Source organism: Pristiophorus japonicus, chromosome 4, assembly GCF_044704955.1.
Source record: "Pristiophorus japonicus isolate sPriJap1 chromosome 4, sPriJap1.hap1, whole genome shotgun sequence".
NCBI lineage: Eukaryota > Metazoa > Chordata > Chondrichthyes > Pristiophoridae > Pristiophorus > Pristiophorus japonicus.
Window position 1 is genome coordinate 126,306,996 of NC_091980.1, and position 26,343 is coordinate 126,333,338.

A 26,343-nucleotide genomic window follows, 5' to 3' on the forward strand; every position below is an offset into this window, starting at 1 on the left:
ATGCTGGCTTTCCGTAATTAATCCACACTTGTCCAAGTGACTGTTAATTTTGTCCTTATTGTTTCTAAAAGCTTCCCCAATTCTGTAGTTGCTGCATTTATTCTTCTACCCTTTTTTAAACAAGGGTGTAACATTTGTAATTCTCCAGTCCTCGGCACCAGCCCTATATCCAAGGAGGATTGGAAGATTATGTCCCATACCTCTGCAATTTCCTTCATTTAGCATCCTTGGATGCATCCCTTCTGGTCCTGGTGACTTATCTACTTTAAGCACAGGCAACCTTTCTAGTACTTGCTCTTTATTAATTTTTATCCCATCCAGCATCTCCTTTGACTATGACTTTAGCATATCTTCTTCCTTGGTAAAGACAGATGCAAAGTCCTCATTCAGTACCTCAGCTATGCACTCTGCCTTCAGGCATAGGTCTCTTTTTTAGTCCCTAATTGGCCCCATGCATCCTTTTACTACCCGTTTACTATTTGTATGCCTATAGAAGACTTTTGGATTCCCTTTTATGTTAGCTGCCAATCTATTCTCTTACTCTCTCTCTGCCCTTCTTATTTCCTTTTTCACTTCCCCTCTGAACTTTCTATATTCAGTCTGGTTCTCATTTGTATTCTCAACCTGACATCTGTCATACGCTCCCTTTTCTACTCCTATCTCTTTCGTCATCCAGGGAGCTCTGACTTTGGTTGCCCTACCTTTCCCCCTCTTGGGAATGTACCTCAAATGTACCATCTCCTCTTTAAAGTCATCCCATTGTCCATTCACAGTTTTGCCTGCCAATCTTTGATTCCAATTTACCCGGGCCAGATCCATTCTCAACCCACTGAAACTGGCCTTCCTTCAATTAAGTATTTTTACTCTAGATTGCTCCCTGTCCTTTTCCATAGCTAATCTAAAACCTATGATCACTGTTCCCTAAATGTTCTCCGACTGACACTTGCTCCACTTGACCCACCTCATTCCTGAGAACCAGATCCAGCAATGCCTCATTTGACGTTGGGGCAGAAACGTACTCATCAAGAAAGTTCTTGTAAACACACTTCGAAATTCTTCCCCCTCGCTGCCCTTTACACTAATAGTAACCCAATCTATATTAGGATAGTTGAAGTCCCCCATTATCACTACTCTATAGTTCTTGTACCTCTCTATAATTTCCCTACAAATTTGCTCCTCTATATCCTTCCCACTACTTGGTGGTCTATAGAATACACCTAGTAGTGTACTGGCACCTCTATTTTTTTTACTTCTAATGAAATAGATGCTGTCCTTGACCGCTCCAGGAATCCTCTCTCTTCAGCACAGTAATATTCTCCTTATTCAAAACTGCCACCTTCTTTTTTTCCTTCCCTAACTTTTCTGAACACCTTATATCCGGGAATATTTAGTATCCAATCTATCCCTTTTTTGAGCCAGGTCTCCATTATCACAACAACATCATATTCCTCTGTGGCTATTTGTGCCTGCAGCTAACCAACCCTATTTAGCATGCTTTATGCAATCACACACATACACAGTAAACCTATCTCAGTCCTTCTTGTATTCTCTCTTAGTCTGACCACAACTAATACCGTACTAATTTCTACTCTCGTGTTATCTGTCTCTCCCAATCCTTTGTGCAACTTGTTTCTCCTTTCGAATGCAACATCCTGGTGCCCATCCCCCTGCCCAATTAGGTTAAACTCTCCCCAATAGCACTAGAAACCCCCACTACACTGCGAGGATATGGGTCCCGGCTCTTTTGAGGTGCAACCTGTTCAGCCAGTGCAGGTCCCACCTCCCCTGAACCAATACCAATGTCCCAGAAATGTAAAGCCCTCCCTCTTGCACCATCTCTCCAGCCATGCATTCATCTACTTTATCCTCCAATTTCTATACTCACGAGCTTGTTGCACCAGGAGTAATTACTACTTTTGAGGTCCTGCTTTTTAATCTCTTTCCGAGCTCCCTGAAATCTGCCTGCAGGACCTCATTTCTTTTTCTAACTATGTCGTTAATAGCGATATGGACCATGATCTTTGGCTGTTCACCCTCCTCCCCTCAGAATGTCCTGCAGCCGCTCAGTGAAATCCTTGACCCTGGCACCAGGGAGGCAACATACTATCCTGGAATCACATCTGCTACCACAGAAACACCTGTCTGTTCCCCATACTATCAAAACCCTATCACCATTGTTTTCCCGATCTTTCTCCACCCCCCACCCCCCGCCCCCCGGGTACAGCTGAGCCACTCTTGGTGCCTTGGACCTGGCAGTATTCCGTGGAGTGAGATACAGTCAGGGGACTCCTGCACCACCTGTCTGGTCCTCGTTGTCTGTCTGATAGTCACCCATTCCCTCTCTGCCATTACACTTTTAGGCTGCGGGGTGACCACCTCTTGAAACGTGCTAAACGTAGCTCTCAGCCTCACGGATGCACCACAGTGACACCAGCTGCTGCTCAAGCTCCAAAACCCAGAGCTCGAGCTCCTCCAGCTGACGACATCTCCTGCACACGTGGTTGTCCAGGACACAGGAAACATCCTGGAGTTCCTACATGGCACAAGATATGCATTCCACAGGACTGAGGTGCCTTGTCATGCCCCTATTTAATAGACTAATAACTAACTTAACAGAAATAAACTCAAGACGTAAAAAACAAACAATCCGCTCCCTGATACTACGGGCCCTCAGGCCTACCTTTATCTCCAGCCACTCCTCTTGCTCTCCCATAGGTCCGCTCTCGATCCTATTAACTCAAAGTTCTTGGGTTCTGTGACTCCACTCTTCCTTTTTAGTTAGACGTCTCAAGTGCCTTCCTCCTCTCCACCGAATTCCTGCTCTCACCAAATTGGTCCACTCTACTTGTGATCCAGTCTGATTGCGTTCACCTAGATCTGTCTCCAAGCTCTGTGCTCATGCCTGTGCCAGCCCTTTACTGAAGGAATCTAATACTAATGCTTGCTCTCGCCCCATGGCCCTGGATATTTGCATCAAATGTTTATCCACTTTTCCCTTGTGCTCATGTTCATGTCATTTCTATCAATGGAAAACTCAAGAGATTCCAGCGCACATAACTACCTAAATCTGAAAAACATACAGTGCGCTCCCCCCCCCTGCCCCCCACTCGCCATCATGATCTTAGAGTTGCACAGATACAACAATGGCTTACAACAACTCACATTTATCATCATCATCATCATCATCATCATCATCATAGGCGGTCCCTCGGAATCGAGGAAGACTTGCTTCCACTCCTGAAGTGAGTTCTTTGGTGGCTGAACAGACCAATACGAGAGCCACAAACTCTGTCACAGGTGGGACAGATAGTCGTTGAGGGAAGGGGTGGGTGGAACTGGTTTGCCGCATGTTCTTTCCGCTGCCTGCGCTTGATAATGTAGTAAACCATCCCAAAGAGCTTCACAATTTGACATCTAGCCATGAAAATCGATATTAAGCAGATGACCTAAAGCTTAATCAAAGGAGTAGATTTTAAGTAGCGCCATAAAGGATGAGCGCGAGGTAGAGACGTGGAGAGGTTTAATGGAGGGAATTTCAGAGCTTAGGCCCGAGGCAGCTGGAGGCACAGCCACCGATGGTGGAGCGATTAAAATCGGAAATGAGCAAGAGGCCACAATCGAAGGAACGCAGAGATCCTGGAGGACTGTAGAGCTGGCGGAGGTTACAGAGATAGGGACAAGGATGAGAATTTTAAATTCAAGTAATACCCTGTCCAGTCATTTTTGTAATACAAACCCTGATTTTAACCTGAGAAGTCCGGTGGGAAGGGGTCAGGTTTGGGTCAGATACCTCGTTTTGCACCCAGCCCGATCTTCCACTCCACTGAAGTCAAGGGGCCTCCAACCAAAGGCTGATCCATTTCCACTGGGCAGGTTATGTTAAAAGCAAGGGGGGGGTGGGGTGTTCATTTCTTTCCTGGCATTTATCAAACACCTTCTGAAAAATCCACCTGCACAACACCCAAAACGGTCCCCTTTATCTACACACTCTCTGATATTCTCAAAAAGCTCATATAAATTAGTCAAATGTGACCTGCCCTTTATAATTCCATGCTGAGTGGCCCCACCTGCTGCCCCCGACTAGCCCGTCCCATTCACTAATATCATCCTGTATTCCACACTCAGGCCGGTAGATTTTAAACTTCCCGCCAAGGGATGAAACTGACCTTGCGGGTCAACCACCGATTATAGAAACAGGCCGCTTTTCATCTCCAACAATTTAAAATTGGGATAAGTGTAAATCTAGCAGCTGATCCGCGACTACTGTTGAATGCCCAAGTGGCAGGTTGAAAATCTTCCGCTCGAAGTTTACGCGTAAGACGAACAGAGGCCGCCTCTAGTTCCTTGCTGTTTCTTTCCCCCCTGTTTTTGATCAGGGATATAACATTTGCGATTCCCCTCCCCCCAGTCCTTTAGTATAATTATGGTACGTATCTCAGCAAGATCCTCCTTTACCTACTTGACTGATCTGGGTCAATACCAGCCAGGCCTAGTTTTACATCCATTAAATTTTTTAGCTCAGTGTCCTTTTTGACTATTTGTTTCCATTAATAGCTCCTTCAAATTTATCTGAGATTCCTACAGTTCCAATTTCATCTTCCTCTGTTAGAACCAACTTTAAATATTTACTAACCAGGCTCCTCACTCTCAAGTACAAGATGGCCCCATTAAAGGTCAACTGTCCTTTGCCTTCTTTGGTTATTCTTGCCAGTTCTTATGGCTGTATAAAAGCTAACTCCCTCCCTTTATGCTGACATCCAGACTTCTTTCATACTCCCTCTTAGCCTTCCTATATTTTACCTTGGTTTTCTTTCTATATCTTTAATTATTCTCAAAAATCTCTTCCGTATTATTCCATCTGTATTTAGGATAAGTCTCTTCTTTTTTTCCAAACCTTATTGATCTACCATCGATTCCTTTTTTTCTGCAATTTTATACCATAAAGTGTGAAAACCGGTTGTGTGATTTATCAGCACTGGACGCAAGCCACTGCATCTCTCCTGTGGTGTTGAGCAGGAAGAGTGTGACAGGGAGAGCAACTATACAGCCAGCGCCTCATAGCTAACCTGGAGTGCCTTGATGACCCTGAGACGCAGAATGCCCACAATGCTTGGTCTGCCTTCTAGGCCTCCATAATCAGTGCCTGCAAAGAGACGCTCAGTCATTCAACCAGGAAACACCAGGACTGGTTTGATGAGAATGATCAGGAGATCCAAGAGCTAATAGATCGCAAGCGCAGGGCATTTCTGTGCCTTAAACAACAACCCAATGCAGGAGCAGCAAAGCAGCATTACAGACGGCTCAAGGCTGAGGTCCAAAAAAAAACCCGGGACCTAAAGAACAGGTGGTGGATGGAGAAAGCACAGGATATACAGCAGCTGGCCAACAGCCAAGATGTGCGAGGATTCTTCAAGGCCACCTACAGGTCAAACACCCAAGGCCCCACCCTACTGCTAGCCAAAAACGGGGAAACACTCATCAAGGACACTGAGACAGTTAGGGCCCGCTGGAAGGAGCACTTCGAAGATCTCCTCAATAGAGACTCTGCCTTCGACTCTCGTGTTCCCGACTCCATCCCGCAGCATGCTACCCGCCACCACCTCATTAAGACCCCAACACTACACAAAGTAGAAAAAGCCATAAGACAGCTTAAAAACAACAAGGCTACGGGTGCGGATGGAATCCCTGCTGAGGCACTGAAGAATGGCGGAGAGGCACTGCTGGCACGAATACACAACCTCATCTCTCTCATTTGGAGGGTGGAGAGCATGCCGGAGGATCTCAGAGATGCAGTAATCGTGACCATCTTTAAAAAAGGGAACAAGTCCGACTGCGGCAACTACAGGGGAACCTCCCTGCTATCAGCCACAGGGAAAGTCGTCGCTAGAGTCCTCCTCAACCGTCTTCTTCCCGTGGCCGAGGAACTCCTCCCGGAGTCACAGTGCGGATTTCGTTCCCTATGGGGCACAACGAACATGATTTTTGCAGCGTGACAGCTACAGGAAAAATGCAGGGAACAGTGCCAGCCCTTTTACATGGCATTCTTCGACCTTACAAAGGCCTTTGACACTGTCAACTGCGAGGGTCTATGGAGCGTCCTCCTCCGTTTCGGATGCCACCAAAAGTTCGTCACCATCCTCCGCCTGCTCCACGACGACATGCAGGCCATGATCCTTACCAACGGATCCGTCACAGACCCAATCCATGTCCGGACCGGGGTGAAACAAGGCTGCATCATAGCCCCAACACTCTTCTCAATCTATCTCACCTCCATGCTCCACCTCAAAGTCAATAAGCTCCCTGCTGGAGTAGAACTAAACTACAGAACCAGTGGGAACCTGTTCAACCTGCGCCGTCTCTGGGCCAAGACCACACCAACCTCCGTCAGCGAGCTACAGTATGCGGACAACACTTGCGTCTGCGCACATTCTGAGGCTGAACTCCAGGACATTGTCAATGTATTTGCTGAGGCGTGCGAAAGCATGGGCCTTATGCTAAACATCCGTAAGACAAAAGGCTTCCACCAGCCTGTCTTCACCGCACAACACTGCCCTGGATACCGTGGACCACTTCCCATATCTCAGGAGCCCCCTATCAATAAGAGCAAGCAGTGATGACAAGATCCAACACTGCCTCCAGTGCGCCAGTGCAGCCTTCGGCCACTTGAGGAAAAGAGTATTTGAAGGCCAGGCCCTCAAAAACTGCCACCAAGGTCTACAGGGCTGTAGTAATACCCGCCCTCCTGTATGACTCAGAGAAATAGAAAAATATCACCAACGATGCCTCTGCAAGATCCTACAAATCCCCTGGGAGGAAAGGCGCACCAACATCAGTGTCCTCGTCCAGGCTAACATCCCCAGCATTGAAACACTGACCACACTTGATCAGCTCCGCTGGGCAGGCCACATAATTCGCATGCCAGACATGAGACTTCCAAAGCAAGTGCTCTACTCTGAGCTCCTTCACTACAAACGAGTCAAAGGTGGGCAGCGGAAATGTTACAAGGACACCCTAAAAGCCTCCCTCATAAAGTGCAATATCCCCACTGACACCTGGGAGTTCCTGGCCAAAGACCACCCTAAGTGGAGGAAGTGCATCCGGAGGGCACTGAGCACCTCGAGTCTCAACGCCGAGAGCATGCAGAAATCAAGAGCAGGCAGCGGAAAGAGTGTGCGCGAACCAGTCCCACCCACCCCTTCCCTCAATGACTATCTGCCCGACCTGTGACATAGTCTGTGGTTCTCGTATTGGACTGTTCGCCACCTAAGGACTCACTTCAGGAGTGGAAGCAAGTCTTCCTCGATTCCGAGGGGCTGCCTATGATGATGATGATGATACAGGAAGCAAATGTGGCCATTACAGGAAGTGCATGCTACGTGAAAGACTTTTAGGGGCTGAAATTGCCCTCCGCCCCAAACGGAGTGCACTTAGCGTTTTAAAACATTTTTTCTCCACCCCAATTTATGAGGTCTTTGTTTTTTTTTGGTGTTGACGCGGTGTTCTGGGTGGCGGCGGAGCGGAAGTGCCATTTTGTTTCGGTTCGGTCGCTGCTCCGACTCATCAGCACCATGCTGATGACATCACAGTGTCCCTCCCCATCACTGAAAGGGGAGGGCCGCTGTGAACTCTGCACTTATTTCAGTTAGTGCTACTGGGCCATCAGGGATGGTTTCGGCCAGGCCAGTGGCCACTATTGTCGGATGCGTTGCCCAGCCACAAGTAGCTTCCCACCGGGGGAAGCTGTTGGGGGCACCTTGGCGGCGGCCGATCGCTCCAGTGAGGCAATTTCCTGCGGAGCAATTTCCCAAGCGGGGCGGAAAGCGGGTTGCCGCCGGTCGGTAAGGGGTCGGCACATGCGCGACAAGGTGGGAAGATGGCCGGGGCGGTCCCGTACACCCATCCAAAAATAATGGAAGGCAATTTACAAAATGTTGGCCCCTCCGCACCGACCAAGCGGTGATTGCTTTCCATGAGGATGAGGCAGTAACGGCTCTTTAAAAAAGCGGCAATTTCGGCCCCTTCATATATTACCAGTGGATCTCCGACAGCACTGTTCACAGTGGTTCGGAGGATATTGTGTTATTTAGAAAAATGGCCGCTATCAACAAAGTGTGACAGGGAAGGTGTTACAGGAAGTAAGTGTGACAAATACAGGAAGCGTGCATAATATGTCGGTTTCCTGTGACATTAACATGCAAAGTATTATCAAAGTTGCTACTTACATGAGCTGAATAATCCAAGTATTTTTATTATATGCGATCTGGTATTTTCACCATTGTGTTAGGGATTCAATTCTGTGATTCTGTCCTTTTTATCTCAAAACTGTAAATTTGTACCCTGAATTATTATTATACACTCAGTTTTTATTTCTCACCTTTTTTTAAAAACCCAGAAAGAATACAGTAACAGTAAATAAATACGTGACTGCTTTAATAAACATTGCATATATGAATACTCCCTCGTAATTACCTCATAAAACATTCAAAAGCTTGTGTTTTATGTTGGTTCCACATGGGTGCTGCAATGTGGAAGTGGAAGAGCAGCTCACATCATCACTGAAAGAATTTGGGCAGAAGTGACTTGAAGCTAGTTGATTGGTTCCAGGAAAATGAACAATTAGAATTAGTGTCTCCCTCACCCGTTGTTCTAAGATTATATAAACAACAATTGTTTTGGAATGATCAATTTAAATAAGAGGAAGCATAGGCGATCTCTATCTGAGCTACGCCCTTTCTGAGGTTAAAAACTGAAGTGAAAGCTTTCACTTCTTAAAATACTTCTTAAATTCATCCTGCAGCTTTTTTTTCCAAATCAAAATAGTGGACCGCCATCACCATGGCTATATTCCCCGGGCCTATTGCTGGGCAGCTGGACAGATCCCGAGTCAGGCGATAGGACCATTTAAAATTCAAATCGGCAGCTTATGGCAAAGTTGGGAGCCCGATTATTATTTCTGGACTGAACTGGCCAAAGAGGATCTCGAAGGTCAGTGTGCCCCTCAAGGCTCCACAAAATGAGCCAGGGCCACTGCCACTCCAGTTTCTACACCCCCGCCCCCCTCCCCCCCCCCCACCATCCCCCTTGCCCTTTCAGACATCGGGCCTTCCCCCCCCCAGACCTAGCTTCAGCATGGAGGCTGCCTGATATTGTTGGTGGTCTGGCCCAAGTCTCGCGATCTCTGACCGTGGCCCACCATCTCTGTACTGATCAAGCCCACAAAATGGACCAGTTCCTCCCCATTGGAACTAACAGTGTTCTGCCGGCCGACTGCCCCAAGTTTGCCCAGGAGGAAAATCCACCCATTGTGTGCAACTTTTCCCATTATAAATTCCTCTGTCCACACTCTCTTAATTGGACCAGGACGTGATAAAGTTCCCATTTTATTCCATCCTTATTTTATATATTTCCATTATAAGCTCTTGTGTACACATATATAATGGGAACTGCCTGTACAAAGTCATCTCGCTATAATTCAACACACCCACCAATGGAGCAGCACCACCTCTGCCAGGAGGGGTAATTACAATGTGACAAGTTTACATAGGCAGCTTCCATTATAAATGTGGACACAGGAATTTATAATGGTGACATCAAGATAAGGACTGAAGGTATGTATTTAAAATAGGGACTGAATTACATCTGTGTGCCCTGGTCCAACTATTCCCCCTGCTCTCCACCCTACATCACTTGACTCCCTGTGTGCAGATGGAAGATTTTTGCTTAAATGAAATATAATAAAGATTGCAAAAAATAATGATGCATTTCGTGGAAGTAACAGATGGTTTTAGGACGGCGTTTGATGCCTGTGCTGCTGTGAGGTGCGGTTGAGTTCTTTCACACACTTTTAACGGTATCATCAGTTACATGCTTGAAACTTTACTGAGATAGTTTCACATTACAGTCCATTATGCCCAATAGTGCAAATAAGAAACCATTACCATATCCTTTATAAGTTCCAGTTCCTACTGTGAATTGAATATGCACTGATGAATTTAGCATGACACCATGCAGAATGCGAAAATTATGGTTGCCAGTTAATATCGATCAGCTCTCTGAACTAGAGGGTCAGACATACATACAAGCCTAATCGGAACTCAGGGAGCTACTCAACCAGCCCGAGGTCCCTTATGTGACAATCCTATACCAGGAAGGGCGGGTATAGAAAGAAAGCAGAACTTGTATTTCTATAGCACCTTTCACAACAGGATGTCCCTAAGCGCTTCCAGCCAATTAAATGTAGTCACGTGGTAATGTAGAAAACGCAGCAGCCAATTTTCACATGGCAAGATCCTATAAACATAATAACCAGATAATCTGTTTGTTTTGGTGTCGGTTGAGGGATAAATATTGGCCAGGACACCAGGGAAAACTCCCTTGCTCTTCTTCGAATAGTGCTGTGGGATCTTTTACTTCCACCTGAGAGGGAAAATGGGGGAATAAGAAGCAAATGAAATGCTAGTGAATGAAGTTTCACGGAACTTTACCTCCTTGGTCTGCCATGACTTTGTTCATGCTGTTGTTCCCAGGTTCCCGCAGTACTACCACCATAGTTATGGCGTAAAGGCAGAAGAAACACCCCTCCCCTCCTCCCATGGAAATGCTTGTAGGTTGTAGAAGGAAGGAAGAGAAGACTGAGGGATGTGAGGAGTTGCATTCTTAAAATAAATCATTCTTGGGGATGTGGGCGTCGCTGGCAAGGCCAGCACTTACTGCCCACCCCGTGTTGCCCTTGAGAAGGAGGTGGTGGGCCCCCTTCTTGAGCTGGGGCTCTTCTTTCTGGAAAAGAGAAAGTTGAGGGATGCCATGATAGAGGTATTTTAAGATTATGAAGAGGTTTAATATATTAGACATAGAGATGATGTTTTCATTTGTGGGGTCCAAAATGAGAGGTCATAAATATAAGATAGTGATCAATAAATCCAATAGAGAACACAGGAGAAACTTATTTACCCAGAGAGTGGTCAGAATGTGGATCTCACTACCTATCACAAAGAGTAGTTGAGGTGAAAAGCATAGATGCATTTAAGTGAAAGCTAGATAATTATCTGAGGGAGAACGGAATAGAAGGATATGTTGATGGGGTTACATGACAAAGGGTGGGAGGAGGCTCATGTGAAGCTTAAACACTGGCATAGACCAGTTGGGCCGAATGACCTATTTCTGTGCTGTACATTCTATGCAATTCTTGAACCGTCCATGAGGTAAAGGTGCTCCCACAGTGCTGTTAGGTAGGGACTCCTCAGATTTGGACCCAGCGACAATGAAGAGGGTGCTGAGATAGAAAGAATCCGAGCAGGAGCTGTGTAAACACTGAGATCGAGTGTAAGCTCCTACTCACATCGGATCTAGTCGATTGTGAAGCAGTTTTATCCAGTGAAGCTAGTGTCAGTGTTGCTTGACTGATGGGCCTGCTTGAAGACTGCTATCATTGCCTCAGTCTAGTGACTCTGGCAAGTACAAAATCACCATCATCATGGGCGGTCCCTCGAACGAAGATGACTTGCTTCCACGAGTTCACAGGTGTTTCGATGAAGGACCCGATGTTCCAGTCCTGAACTCCAATTGAGGGGGTGGAAAATGTCTGCGCACTAATTTTTTTTAACATGTGGTGACTGTTGCACATCAGCCACCACACGGGCTTGACAGAGCTAGGCCTTTATCCAGTGGCAAGGGTTAACCAGGACAACTGCTGTGCTGCACGGAACTAGTGCGCAAACATATCGCAGTGTGTGCTGGCCCATGCTGCCCCTGGGCCCACGGCTCTTTTGGGCCCCGTACCCTCATCTGTCACACCTCCGCCACAAACTCTCGCCGCTCCTCCGCCATAAACATTCACGGCATCTCACCACAAACACTCGCCAGTCATCCGCCCCAACCTTCCCACTCCTCTGTGCCTGGGACCTGCCGATGTTCCTGCCCACGCGCCAAAATGGCGACCAGGGTTTTGATGATGTCACCCAGTCTTCCATCTCAAAATCATCGCATACTTGGAGCAACTCGCTCTGGAGGTTCAAGTGGTACGCCATTCCAGCTCTTTTATAGCCCGACCTGCGGAGCTGTTCTCTTGCAGGTCAGGGGGCCATGATGTACAAAATACCCTCTCATTAGTGGCCAGTTTCACAGAAGGAGTGGAGGAGGGTTTGGGGGGCGGGGGGGGGGGGGGTGTTGGTCAGACTTTATACGTTCAGCAAGTGCTGGTTTGCTGTGATATTGTGATGCAAATGAGCTACGGCTCTGACCTTCAATAACCTGAGTATGCAGAGCTAGCTCCAGTGAAGTCTGTCCAACTATCCAGGCACTAATGTGAAATGGGCCTTGAATATCATGTCAGTCAGGTTGGTAAGGACTTCTGGACTGGAGAGGCAGTTAAGGATGTTGATTCACTGTAATGTGTAATATCATCAACATGATGAGAATTTTACGACTCTCCACCTCGCCCCCACCCCCACCCGCCCCGCCTCACCCACCCTCACCCCCCTCTCAATTTTTTCCTTCTTTTGCATAATGTTTCTGCAGGAAAAGCTTCAATAATTCATTGACTTACATCAAAGTATCTGGGTCAGAACACAGTCGCATTTCTTGAATGTGAAACAGCCTCAGCTCCCATTACGTTCTGTTAGATCATTGACTCCATCGTTCTGCCTTAATACGATCTCTGCGTGTATCACGGAAAATACCGTTTCATTGGCAGACTAAAAGCACTGGCTATAGAAATGAACTTCATCCAAACTGATTGTGACAAAAGCTCTTAGTTTTGACTGATTCATTTGTTCGACTCCAAATTTCAAGATAACATCACAAAATAGATGGTTAAAGTGGCATTTTCCGAGTTCCCCTCTCACCCCTCCCCGCCACCACCCCCCCGCCCCCGCACCCCGTGCCCCACACAAATAGTGGACATGGAAATGTCACACAAAATAGGTTAAGTGTTCTTCCACTAGTATCACCAGCAGTAACCTGGGCTCAGCAGTTGCAGATGTGAAGCTGACACACCAGCCCTTGGGAAAAGGTTCAGCAAACAGTCAGATAGTTTATAACAAGCTTTCTTTTCTATCTTACTCCAGTTAATTGGCGATTCAATGTCCTGATTATATGCTTAGAGGATTAACTTATGAGGGCAGGTTGCATAAAGTGGCCTGTATTCTGCTTGTATACCTGCTGTTGTTTGGCGAACCGACCTCTATCTTGCAGAGGCTGATCGCCAACTCTCTGACACGTCTTCCTACCTCCCCCTGGACCATGACCACACTACCGAACATCAAGCCATCATTTCCTCAACCGTCACTGACTTCATCTCTTCTGGAGATCTTCCCTCCACAGCCACCAACCTCAGAGTTACCCAACCCTCCACAGCTCGCTTCCACATCCTTCCCAAGATCCACAAACAGGACTGTCCTGATAGACCCATTGTTTCAGCCTGTTCTTGACCCACGGAACTTATTTCTTCCTATCTCGACTCTAATTTTTTTTCCCCCAATGTCCAGTCTCTTCCCACTTACATCCGCGACTCCTCCAACGCCCTCCGTCACATTAACAGTTTCCAGTTTCCTGGCCCCAACCGTCTCCTTTTCACCATGGACGTCCAATCCCTCTACACTTCCATCCTCCACCAGGATGGTGAGGACGCTCCACTTCTTCCTTGAGCAGATGTCTAACCAGTCCCCATCCCCCACCACCCTCCTCCTCTGCCTGGCTTAACTTGTTCTCACATTGAACAACTCCTTTAATTCCACTCACTTCGCCAAATTAAAGGTGTTGCTATGGGAACCCACATGGGTCCTAGCTATGCCAGTGTTTTTTGTGGGATATGTGGAACATTCTTTGTTTCAGTCCTACTCGGGTCCCCTCCCTCACCTCTTTTTACATAGAAACATAGAAACATAGAAAATAGGTGCAGGAGTAGGCCATTCGGCCCTTCTAGCCTGCACCGCCATTCAATGAGTTCATGGCTGAACATTCAACTTCAGTACCCCATTCCTGCTTTCTCGCCATACCCCTTGATCCCCCTAGCAGTAAGGACCTCATCTAACTCCTTTTTGAATATATTTAGTGAATTGGCCTCAACAACTTTCTGTGGTAGAGAATTCCACAGGTTCACCACTCTCTGGGTGAAGAAGTTCCTCCGCATCTCGGTCCTAAATGGCTTACGGTATATTGATGACTGTATCAGTGCCGTTTTCTGCTTTTGTCCGGAACTAGAAAATTTCATTCACTTTGCATCTAATTTCCATTCTTCCCTCACCTTTACATGGTCCATCTCCGACTCTTCCCTTCCCTTCCTCAACCTTTCTGTCTCCAAATCTGGGGAGTCTATCGACAAACATTCACCTAAAGCCCACTGACTCCCACAGCAACCTGGACTACACTTCCTCCCACCCCGCATCCTATAAGGACTCTATTCCATTCTACCAGTCTCTCCATCTCCGTTGCATCTGCTCTCCCGACGCCACCTTCCACACTGGTGCCTCTGACATGTCTTCCTTTTTCCTCAACCGAGGATTCCCCTCCGCCCTGGTTAACATGGCCCTCGACTGTGTCCGTTCTATTTCCTGCACCTCTGCTCTCACCCCTTCCCCTCCCTCTCAGAACCACGACAGGGATCCCCTTTCACCCCACCAGCCTTCACATTCAACAGATCATCCTCCGCCATTTCAACCACCTCCAGCGTGATCCCACCACCAATCACATCTTCCACTCCCCTCACCTTTCAGCATTCCAAAGGGACCGCTCCCTCTGCGACACCCTGGTCCATTCTGCAGTCACCCCCAGCACACCCTCCCCTTCCCACTGCACCTTCCTGTGCAAGCGCAGGAGATGCAACACCTGCCCTTTTACCTCCTCCCTTCCCACTGTCCAGGGCCCAAACACTGAAACAGCGATTTACTTGTACTTCTTTCACTTTAGAATACTGTATTCGCTGCTCACGGTGTTGTCTCCTCTACACTGGGGAGACCAAATGCAGATTGGGTGACCGCTTTGCGGAACACCTCCGTTCAGACTGTAAGCATGACCCCACTTGTCACTTTAATTCTCCACTCCACTCCCACTCGGACCTCTCTCTCCTCGGCCTCCTACACTGTTTCAATGAAGCTCAACGCAAGCTCGAGGAACAGCACCTCATCTTTCATCTAGGCACTTTACAGCCTTCTGGACTCAACATCGAGTTCAACAATTTCAGACCATAACCTCTGGCCATATTTTGCTCCCTCTCCTCCTTATTTTAACCCCCCCCCCCCCCCCCGCCCCAATCTTATGTATTTTTTTCTCTGTTTTCCATGACAGCTGGTAGTTATTCTGCCACTTACATCCTAACTAGACTAATCTTTTTTCTAACTTCTGCCATTACCACCTCAAGTCGGCCCATCATCCCTTTTGTCTCTCCAATCTCTCCTGTCTATCACAGACCTTCCCTTTTGATTTTTCCTCCCCTCCCCCTGACAGTGCTCTTTAAGAATCTGTTCATTTCGAACATTCGCCAGTTCTGATGAAGGGTCATCGACCTGAAACATTAACACTGTTTCTCTCTCCACAGATGCTGCCTGACCCACTGAGATTTCCAGCATTTCCTGTGTTTATTTCAGATTCCAGCATCTGCAGTATTTTGCTTTTGTATGTGGCTTGTATTCTGTTGTGTTAAGGGATGATTTAATTGAGGTGTTTAAACTGTTAAGAGGATTCGATAGGGTAGATACAGAAAAGTGGAGGAAGCAAGAACGAGGGAATATAACCGTAAAATTAGAGCTGGACCATTCAGGAGTGAAATCAGGGGGCATTTTTTCACACAACTGGTATTGGAATTCTTAAACTCTCTCTCCCCCAAAAGGATGTGAATGCTGGAGGTCAATTGGAGATTTCAAGACTGAGATCGATATTGAGGGATATGAAGCAAAAGCAGTTGAGATGCAGATCAGCCATGGTCTAATTGAATGGCGGAGCAGGCTCGATGGGCTGAATGGCCTCCTCCTGTTCCTATGCTCCTACTGGCTGTGTCATGTAGGTTTCGTACTCAAATCCAATCTTTTACCAGGATAACAAACAGTGACCCCTTTAACATCCTTTAGTCTAAGTTTCCCTCACTGGTCCAGTTCTTTGAATTTCCTTGAAAGTCTTTCTGTAGAAAGTGTATACTGAAGTCATAAAGCAGGAACCTGACTTGTAGCATGTGAGGTGGTTGAATGAATGGGGGAAGAGATGCAGTCATTAACCCAGGCTTCTTTCAGCGAGGTAGTCAGTTCAGTGCTGCATGTTAATTAATTGTCGGACACAGCAGCTCCTCAAAATTACATGAACCAGTGATTTTTCAGCAGTAATCGTTGTAGGAAAAGGAACTTGCATTTATATCACATCTTCCGCGAAGTCAGTATGGCCCAAAGTGCTTTACGGTCAATGAAGTACTTTCGCAGTGTAGTCACTGTTATAGTGTAGGAAATGCAGCAGCCAATTTGCACACAGCAAGAGCCCACAAAAGCATTGTGATAATAACCACATAATCTGCTTTAGTGATGTTGGTTGAGGGATGAATGTTGGTCAGAACAGAAGAGAACTGCCCTGCCTCTTCGAACAGCAACGTTGGTAGGGAGCTTCCTTACATGGCTTAGTTGGCAAAGTCAGTGAGTAACCATGCCGTATGGCCACAAGACCACAGATTGCTTCCCAGTCTGTGCTGAGTCAGTTGAAGTCAGCCAAGGGTGACAGGAGAAGACCAAAAGCTTAGTCAAAGAGGTAGGTTTTAAGGAGCGTCTTGAAGGAGGAAAGAGAGGTAGAGAGGTGGAGAAGTTTAGGAAGGGAGTTCCTGAGCTTGGAGCCTAGGCAACAGAAGGCACGGCCACCAATGGTTGAGCGATTATAATCAGGGATGCTCAAGAGGGCAGAATCTGCTCCCACCATCCTTTCAGGTAGTGCATTCAAGATCATAACAAATCATTGCATAAAAAAATTCTCCTCATCTCCTCCCTTGTTCTTTTGCCAATTATCTTAAATCTGTGTCCTTTGATTACCAACTTCTTATTTACTTTATCAAAACACCTGATAATTTGAAATATTGTTAAATCTCCCCTTAATCTTCCTCTGATCTAAGGAGAACAATCCCAACTTCTCTAGTCTCTCCACATCAGCCCAGGTACCATTCTGGTAAATCGTCTCTGTAGCCTTTCCAAGGTCTTGGCATCCTGTTAAATTGGTTTAAATTATTGGAGGGGCGGGGTATGTTCTTGCTCTGGTCACTGTCCACTAACTACTGCTGCAAGACAGTGCGTGTGTAAATGTGCGGACTTCAACGGGACTCGGCTGTGATACTCACAATCAGTTAGACCATAGGCGCACAGTATCGAGGATTGCACGTCAGCAGTGATTACTTGTGAGGGAGGAGAGGACTCTCACCACCTATGGAACCCTGACCCTTAACCGCTGAGGTCTTCAGGAGACAAAGAACCCGGAAAGTAGGCCAACACATTATCTTGATATACAGAATAGTCAGAAAACAAACACAAGACAAAAATAACCCAAGAATGTAAATGGATGTGATGGAGCTGAATTAATACACAGTTGCAATGTCAGGATCATTGAATGTTGGCTGGGTAATTATTGTATCTACTGCTGTCAATTCAGCTGCTTTCCATACCATGTTACTGATAAAGCCATACATAATGCCTTCCTGTTTTGGTGTCAGCTGTGGCTCTGGTAACGCTCTCACCTCTCAATCACAAGGTTGCAGGTTGAAGCCCCACCCCATAGACATCCATACATAATCTAAGCTGACACCTCAGAGTGGGTCAATATTTTCATGGACTCCAGGAGGATGTCAGTATTTTCAGGAGATCACCGGGATGTTCCAGTATTTGCAAGGGGGTCCCTGGGATGTTTCAGTATTTGCAGGGGATCCTCGGGATGTTCCAGTATTTGCAACGGGGGTCTCTGGGATGTTTCAGTATTTGCAGCGGATCCCCAGGATGTCCAGTATTTGCAGAGAACCCTGAGACGTGTCATTATTTGCAGGGACTCCCTGGGTTGTTCCAATATTTGCAGTGGTCCCTGGGATCTGCCAATATCTGCAGGGGGTCTCTCAGATTGTGTCGCTACTTGTCAATATCCATCATAGAGAAAACTTTGGAAACCACTGCTGAAAGTGTCATATAACAAAAGTGTATTCAATGAGTTTGATCCATCATTGGAGCCATGTACTCATGCTCATGTACATTTGTGCATTCATGGCTGCTTTAATGTGATGACTGCCAGTTGTGAATATATGTACAAACTTTGTATATGTGTCAGCCTTGGCTCAATGGTAACATTCTCACCTCAGAGCCAGAAGGTCGTGGATTCAAATCCCACTCCACAAACTTGAGCACATAATGCAGGCTGACAATTCAGTGCAAAGCGAGCGCTGCACTGTCAGAAGTGTCATTTTCAGATGAGATAATGGTCCAGAAATTGCGGTCGGAGGCTTCCTGTGGGCAGACTCCTCCCAGCAAAATTTTTTTTACGAAATTTGGTCCATTCCAAAGGTTAAAACTAAACCTTTTCTCGTGTGATGGCCTTTTACCCAATTCTGTAATCAGCGTCGTACTTTTTTTCGACCAGCAACCTCGGGGTTTCCTATTCCATTGAAAATGACTGATGTATGTTTTAGGTTTGCTCGTGGTATTCAGGATTCAAAGTCTTGCTGCGGTAGGTCCTGGAAGAATGTAGACTTGTGAACCAAGGCCTCAGTTCACTGTCCAGCGTATGGGCTCGCACATCCCAGGAACGTAAGCGCAACCTCGGATCATGTGGGCCTGGATCACCAATGAACATGGAGTATTCTCATTGATAATGGGAGCTCCATTTCTATGAGCTCTCATTACTATCAATGAGAATACTGCCAAAAATACAACATAATAAATTAAAAAACACTTCACATATTTAAAATTAATTGAAATTGAATGTAATTAAATATTTTAGACAAAAAACATTTTTTTTAATTTTTTTTAATATGTTTTAATACAGGTAAAAATAAATTTACCTTAATGGACAGGGTTTTTAATGTAAAAATTAGTGCTAAAATTTAATTTTTCTATCTTTTACTGCTCTTACGCTGGTAAAATCAGGCTATACGTTTGCTTTTGCCAAGCGTAAGAGTTTGAAGGACATTCGCTGGGCAGGAGTTGGGCAAATAGCCCAAATCTTTGCGCGCGAATATCCTTCTCCCAGGGATACATGCAATCCGTCAAAAGACATTTTGACAGTTTGCAAATGCTGGATTTCGGCGCATGCACATTGCACTCTGAGAACCGGCATTTGCGAGGCCTCTTCGGGTGCGTGCGCACATCGTGCACACCCGGAGAGGCCGCAATTTACGGCCCGTTAAACCAAGGCTGCATCTGCCCTCTCAGGTGCAAGTATCAAAATTAATAGTTCAATTTCGAAGAAGAGCATGGAAGTAATTGATGTCATTGCTGTTTGTGGGAGCTTGCTGTGCACAAATTGGCTGCCGGGTTTCCTACATTACAGAAGTGGCCACACTTCAAAAAGTGCTTTGTTGGCTGTAAAGCGCTTTGGGATGTATTAAGGTTGAGGAAAGGTGACATAGAAATGCAAGTTCTTTCCCTTTCTTCCTTTGTGGGTTCAAGCCCTACTCTAGAGACTTCTGCACATAATCTAGGCTGACACTTCAGAGAGTGTCAATATTTTCAGGGGGGTTCTTTGCTACACTGCTGCATTGGAGAATGTCTATGTACATAACAAGTAGCAACTGCTGTCGGTTAAACCATTCTGTTTGTGCATCTGGGCAGTTTAACCAACAAGGCGCAGAAAAAGCTGTAGCATGCAACAAAATCATAAGGATTAAGAGGGGAATGATGAAAGTCAATGGAAATACCAAAGCTAAACCTGTAGACGTGTTGAGTATTACTCATTGTGATTCAATAATTCAATTTAATGACTCATTCCTAAAAGTACATGGAGCTCCCTTAGTTGAAATGGCTTTGCAATGTATCTTGTTCATTCTGATCATGAGGGCTACTCTATCCTTTCCCTGATATTGACTGCTTTGGTCTTCCATAGCTCTCAGATGTTGATGGAGGCAGAGGAAAATGTGTAAATAAAAGCATTTTTTATGTTCACAGAAAGGAACCCAGGAAGCACCGCTTAAACAGACACTCACTATCCTTCTCTCAGTTTATAGAAACATAGAAAATAGGTGCAGGAGTAGGCCATTCAGCCCTTCGAGCCTGCACTACCATTCAATATCATGCAACTTCAGTACCCCATTTCTGCTTTCTCTCCATACCGCTTAATCCCTTTAACCATAAGGGCCACATCTAACTCCCTTTTGAATATATCTAACGAAATGGCCTCAACAACTTTCTGTGGCAGAGAATTCCACAGGTTCACAACTCTCTGAGTGAAGAAGTTTCTCCTCATCTCAGTCCTACATGGTCCTAAATGGCCATTATGATTGCTGCACCCACTTAATCTTTGCCTGCCCCTGTAACCCATAATTACTTTAGAGTCCATTCACACACATATATTGGCCACTTATCAACAATTCACAGCTTGGTCTTGCCCGCTACTCTAATATCTGCTCCTCCTTGGAGCAGCCGTTCTGTGCCATCGCTTTCACACTGCTCTTAAAATCCATCCCTCCCCAACTTCTACCCTGGGTTTCTCAGAGCTATCCTCCCTTTTTTCCTCACTCAGCGACTTCTCATCCTTGGTCATTACAATATCCACCTCACCTCCCCTTGCCCTCTCTCCTGTGAATTCACTAACCTCCTGTCCTCCCTGAACCTCTCCTTCCATACAAATAATCCTATCCATATTCACGGCCACACCCTCGGCCTTGCTATCTCCTGCCGTCTCCCTCCTTCCATAATGTATAAAATAAAGCCATCTCCAGCTCGTTCCTTATAATCCTCATCACTCTCATCATCTTACCATCCACTACACTATGATCATTCGAAAGAGAAATGATAACCTCTGGCCCCTTTACTCAATGACCAGCTGCCTTATTAACCTATTGCCCTTGCTCCCTCCACCCTCACCACCAATAATAAGTGAGAGGAGCTTATGGATTGCTTCATCAAGATAAGGTCCATCCATTCAGCTGCGTATGCTGCTTCTATGCTTTAAATGCCGGTGCTTTTAGTGTCCCCTTCCCTTTTATAGGGGGCACTGGAAAATTGTGATTTTAGTGCCCAAAAAAAAAAAGAAAAACTCAAAAAAAAACAAAAGAAGAAAAAAAAAAGGCCTTGTAAATGTCTGGTGTGTCACCCAGGTCGGGTGGCACGATTTAATGTTTTATGTTTTTGCAGGTAGACTCTAAAAGAGTTTCTGCTTGCCCACCAAGCTAGATCGTCCCTCAGTCCTGCTTCCACTCTGGCCCTGAACTACCATCTCTCTCTACTGTCTCCTGAATCTCCACCACCGTCTCCAAGCTCATCTCTTTGAGACCTAACCCTATTCCCACTAAGTTTCTGATAACCATTGTGTATAGTCCCCTTCCCTCAGAATGCTCATCTTCTTATTCAACACTATCTCATCCTCCTCCTTATAAAAAAAAACCCTCTATCCTCGCTAACTACCATCCCACATTCAACCTCCCTTTCTGCTTCATGGTCCTTGAACGTGTTATCGCCTCTCAGATCCATGCCCTTCTCCCCTGTAACTCCTTGTTTGAATCCCTCCAATCAGGTTCCGTAATTCTCATGGTACCTAGATAGCCCTATCCAAAGTCATGAATGACATTCTTGCAACTGTGACCATACTGCATTATCGCTGATTATCCTTCTTAAACTTATTGCATCTTTTGATACACAGTCAATCACCAAAGTGTCTATTGACACCACTATGTCAGCCAATGAGTTGGAGGCAGGGCACTACAGCAAACAGAACTCATGACCAAAACTAGAGCAAAATCTCCCAATAAAAGCAGGTTGATTTCTCCAGCAAAATGCAGTGAGTGGAGGATGTTTACATAATACAAATGATGTGCATAAAATCAATTACAGCCACTTACAGCAGACGTGATTGATGGGGGAATTACCAATCATCTCCAATCTGGCAGGGAATAGTGATGTCACTATATGCAGCCATCAACCACAACATCCTCTTCCAGTTCCTTCTCCTGCTCGGGAAGGGTATGGCACCTCTCCCTAATATTGATTCTAATTCCCGAAAAACACACACACGCATCCCTCTGTGAAGCCTTTTGAACCTGCTGTTGAACTACAGCTACACAAAGTACTCCCTAATTCTTTAGATCACAGCAAGTCTAAGTAAAAAAAGTTCAAGACGATCGGAAAGCTACAAAATATTAAGCATTCCTGGGATGGGGCTTTGACTGTTTCAAACAGATGTTTCTGAGCAGTGTGTATAGACTGAAGAACGCACCTGCCTCCACACAACATTAGTACTCCGTGTTAATACGGTCATTTGCTGTTGAAGTCTATCTTATTTTTCTTACATACAGTGTTAATTTTTACATTATAGGAGGAACTTCTACCGGACTGGCCAGGACCTCAGTAACTGCAGCACTTGTCAGAACACCGCCTGTATCATCTACAGGTACAGCAGTTTAGTCATGTATTACTGTCTATGCTTGTTCGTTTACAACAACTTGCATTTATCTAGCACCTTTCACATAGCAAACCATCCCAAGGCACTTCACAGGAGCAACATCAAACAAAATTTGACACTGAGCCACACAAGGTGATGTTAAGACAGGTGACCAAAAGCTGGTAAAAGAGTTAAGTTTCAATCAATGTCTTAAAGGAGAAGAGAGAGGTAGAGGGGCAGAGAATTCCAGGGGCTAGACAGCTGAAGGCTGCATGTTTCATGTTTATTCAGCTCAAGGTACACTACAAGATGCACGCAACATTGTAGAAGGCACAGTATATGGTCGATACGTACCACAAAATCTGTCCACTGAAAATTGTGGGTTCAAGTTCCACTCCAGAGACTTGAGCAATCAGGCTGACACACCAGTACAGTACTGAGGGGGTGTTGCAATGTCGGAGGTGCCGCCTTTTGGATGAGATGTTAAACCAAGGTCATGTCTGCCCTCTCAGGTGGACATTAAAGATCTCATGGCACTATTCAAAGAAGGGCAGGGGAGTTCTCCTGGTGTCCTGGTTAATATCTATCCCTCAACCAATATCACTAAAAAGAAGAGATTATCTGGTCATTATCACGTTGCCATTTGTAGGACCTTGCTGTGCGCAAATCAGCTGCTGTGTTTCCTATATTACAAGAGTGAATACACTTCAAAATTATTTAATTGGCTGTAAACTGTTTTGGGACATCCTGTGGTTGTGAAAGGCGCCGTATAAATGCAAGTTCTTTACTTCACATATGCCAATGAGTAACAAAGTTAAAATTAGAATTAAAAGGATTTGCCACTGTGAGAAGTATCAGAGAGATTTCTACAGTCAAACCATAACTGGGGGAGACGCAGAATGTTGAGGATGGAAACTTACATCATTCAGAACACCTTAACTCTGGGTGGCTGCTCCAAATAATTTTATATTGAGAATTTAGTGCAACATAACTGAATATCAGGCGCTGCATGCCACCACCCAAGGTGAATTTCTAGGCCTCTGATTCTGAAGGAGGACTGTATTTACAGCCTTTATATTAAAGGTATGGTACAAGTTCAAGATTATTACTCTTCATCAAGGTTCCCGCTAAGGTGCGTGGTCGTGCACCGGTCTGGAGGTCCCACGCAGGTCGCTCACTGGCTTTTATATGGGAAAAACTGGGCATGTGTGAAAATTTGAATGGGCCGCACACCCCAAAAAAATATACCTGGGAACATTGCTCTTCAGCCCAGTTTTATATCTTTAACATTCTGCCACTGATGGCAGTGGCCATCACTGAGGTTCTCCAGTTTCCAGCAGCTTATTGCCGGCTTGCCCAAGTGATTCGTCATCATCTCGACTGGCACTTCATTGCAGTACTGAGGTGGTGCTGCACTGTCGGAGATGCTGTCTTTCAGATGAGATGTTAAAATGAGGCCCCATTTGCCCTCTCAGGTAGACATAAAAGATCCCACAGCCGTTATTTGAAGAAGAGCAGGGGAGTTCTTCCTGTGTCCTGGCCAACATCTATCCTTCAACCAACATCACATATACAGATTATCTGGTCATTATCTTATTGGTGTTAGTGGTATCTTGCTCTGCGCAATATTGGCGGTTCCTGTTCTCTATCACTATCTGGTGACCCTGAAATGAGACGTTTCCATGGATGTTTTTGTGAGGTCTAACTATTGGGCTGAGTTTTATTCTCCATGATTGAATAGTCTGGTATTGGGTCACTCATGGAGAATAGCCAGTTGGATGAGCTGACTGCACTCCAATACAAACCAACTGACCCAGCAAAAAAGGAGGGACGGGATATTAACATAAAAAATTAAACTACATGGCACAGTATATTCTAATAACCCATGTTGCTTTTTTAAAATGAAATCTGGGTTAAAGTGCAATCTACTGAACTGGGAAGGCCTCGTTTTTCCATCCGACAGCTATTAAAGACACAAAATGAAATGAGTTAAAACAATCTCAATCCAGTTCCCAATGGACGTTGTACCACAGCACACAAATGGCCCTCAGCTTCAATACTTGCCTGATGTGAACTAATTCAATATCCTTCGGCGAGGAAGAGGTCAAATAGGGAGATTGAGGGAAATGGTAATGTTACGCTGGAGAAGTAGGCCGGTGTATTTGAGTTTCAGATCCAGATACAAAGGGTGCCTCTTTCAGTTTATTCCATGGAGAGTGTCATGTATTCAACCAGCATTGTAACCCATTTATAATCTGACCCAAGTTGTACACTGTGAAAACAATGACCACAAGGTGGTGAACTTGTGGGAGACACTCCTAACCTGGACCTTCAGATATAAAAGGGGAAGCTCCACTCACTTCCTGCACTTGAATGCTAAGGAATAAAGGACAGGTCACAGACTGACCTTCTCTCAAGCATGGGCTTCATGTGCATTTATACTGTATAGTAAGGATGTATCAATGGCGACGAGAAACTGGGATTTAAACCACGCGAGCATGGCCACTAGCAGAACAGACGAGAGGTACTGTGTTGAGGAATGGTTGGGACAGAGATTCAACATTGTTAAAGCAGCACACAGTTCTCCAGGCAGACAAGGGCAATCGAGCATGCCCCAACATGTAGACGAACTCAGAGGGGGAGTTCGACAGAGACAATGGCAAGCTGAACGGCGATTCACGCTATTGCAAGGGACAATGCGGCCAATAATGGGGCCATCAACACCTGTTAATGGCGCACTCAAGATCAATCACAGGGGCAGTCAGAGACGATCGACTGGCAAGGGACCTTTTGTTTCCAACCGTAGCTCATGTTGAAGGCGTGGAGGCACACACACAACCGGAGTTTGCAGAGATGAGCAAAATACCTGCAGAAATTGCAGAAATGAACGCTGGGGGAAATCGCTGGCAGCTGAAGTTCAGCGAGTTCATGTGGAGCACGTATACAGTTCATACACCAGGACGCCACCGATAATGATGAAAGTGCTCCTCAATGGCATCCCAGTATCAATGGAGCTAGACACGGGGGGCCAGCCAGTCTCTGATAGGTATCAAACAGTTCGAAAAGTTGTGGGCGTCCAAGGCAAGGAGGCCAAAATTATCGCCGATGACGCACAGCTACGGACATACACAAAGGAGATTATTCCGGTGCTAGGCAGCGCCAAGGTAGTCGTGACCCACAAAGATTCGGAGAACAGGTTGCCACTCTGGGTTGTCCAGGGGAACGGTCCCGCACTACTAGGGAGGAGTTGGCATGCTGTCATGAACTGGAAATGGGGCGATGTCAATGCAATTTCCTCTGTGGAGCGAGTATCATGCTCACAGATCCTGGACAAATTTGACTCATTATTTCAATCCGGCATTGGCACTGTCATGGGGGCCAAGGTAATGATTCACATAAACCCGGACGCCAGGCCAGTACACCACAAGGTCAGAGCGGTGCTGTATGTGATGCGGGAAAAGATAGAAGGCGAATTGGACCGCCTGCTGAGGGAAGGCATCATCTCGCCAGTCGAATTCAGTGACTGGGCGAGCCCGATTGTGCCGGTGCTCAAGGCGGATGGGTCGGTCAGGATATGTGGCGATTACAAGGCCACCATCAATCGGGTGTCACTCCAAGACCAGTACCCACTACCGAGAGCGGAGGACCTCTTTGCGACGCTATCCGGTGGCAAACTTTTTTCAAAATTGGACCTGACCTCAGCTTACATACCCAAGAGCTGGCGAGTGAGTCAAAGAAGCTGACCACCATCATGACACACAAGCGGTTGTTTGAGTCCGTTCGGGATTCGCTCGGCCGCCGCGATCTTCC

The 26,343-nt window shown here is 46.0% G+C and overlaps 2 protein-coding genes across 4 annotated transcripts in view; one reads left to right on the forward strand and one right to left on the reverse strand.

Annotated features, from left to right (window-relative positions):
• The window catches only part of LOC139263058 (dedicator of cytokinesis protein 2-like), a 770,661-nt gene that overhangs the window by 319,606 nt on the left and 424,712 nt on the right, over window positions 1-26,343 (reverse strand). The gene's annotated exons all lie outside the window — the stretch shown is intronic.
• LOC139263059 (protein INSYN2B-like) overlaps window positions 1-26,343 on the forward strand; it is a 113,003-nt gene that overhangs the window by 9,612 nt on the left and 77,048 nt on the right. Inside the window, exon 2 of the mRNA XM_070878577.1 lies at window positions 22,468-22,542. Within this exon, the coding sequence (XP_070734678.1) occupies window positions 22,468-22,542 (75 nt within the window). The remainder of the gene's footprint in view (window positions 1-22,467; window positions 22,543-26,343) is intronic.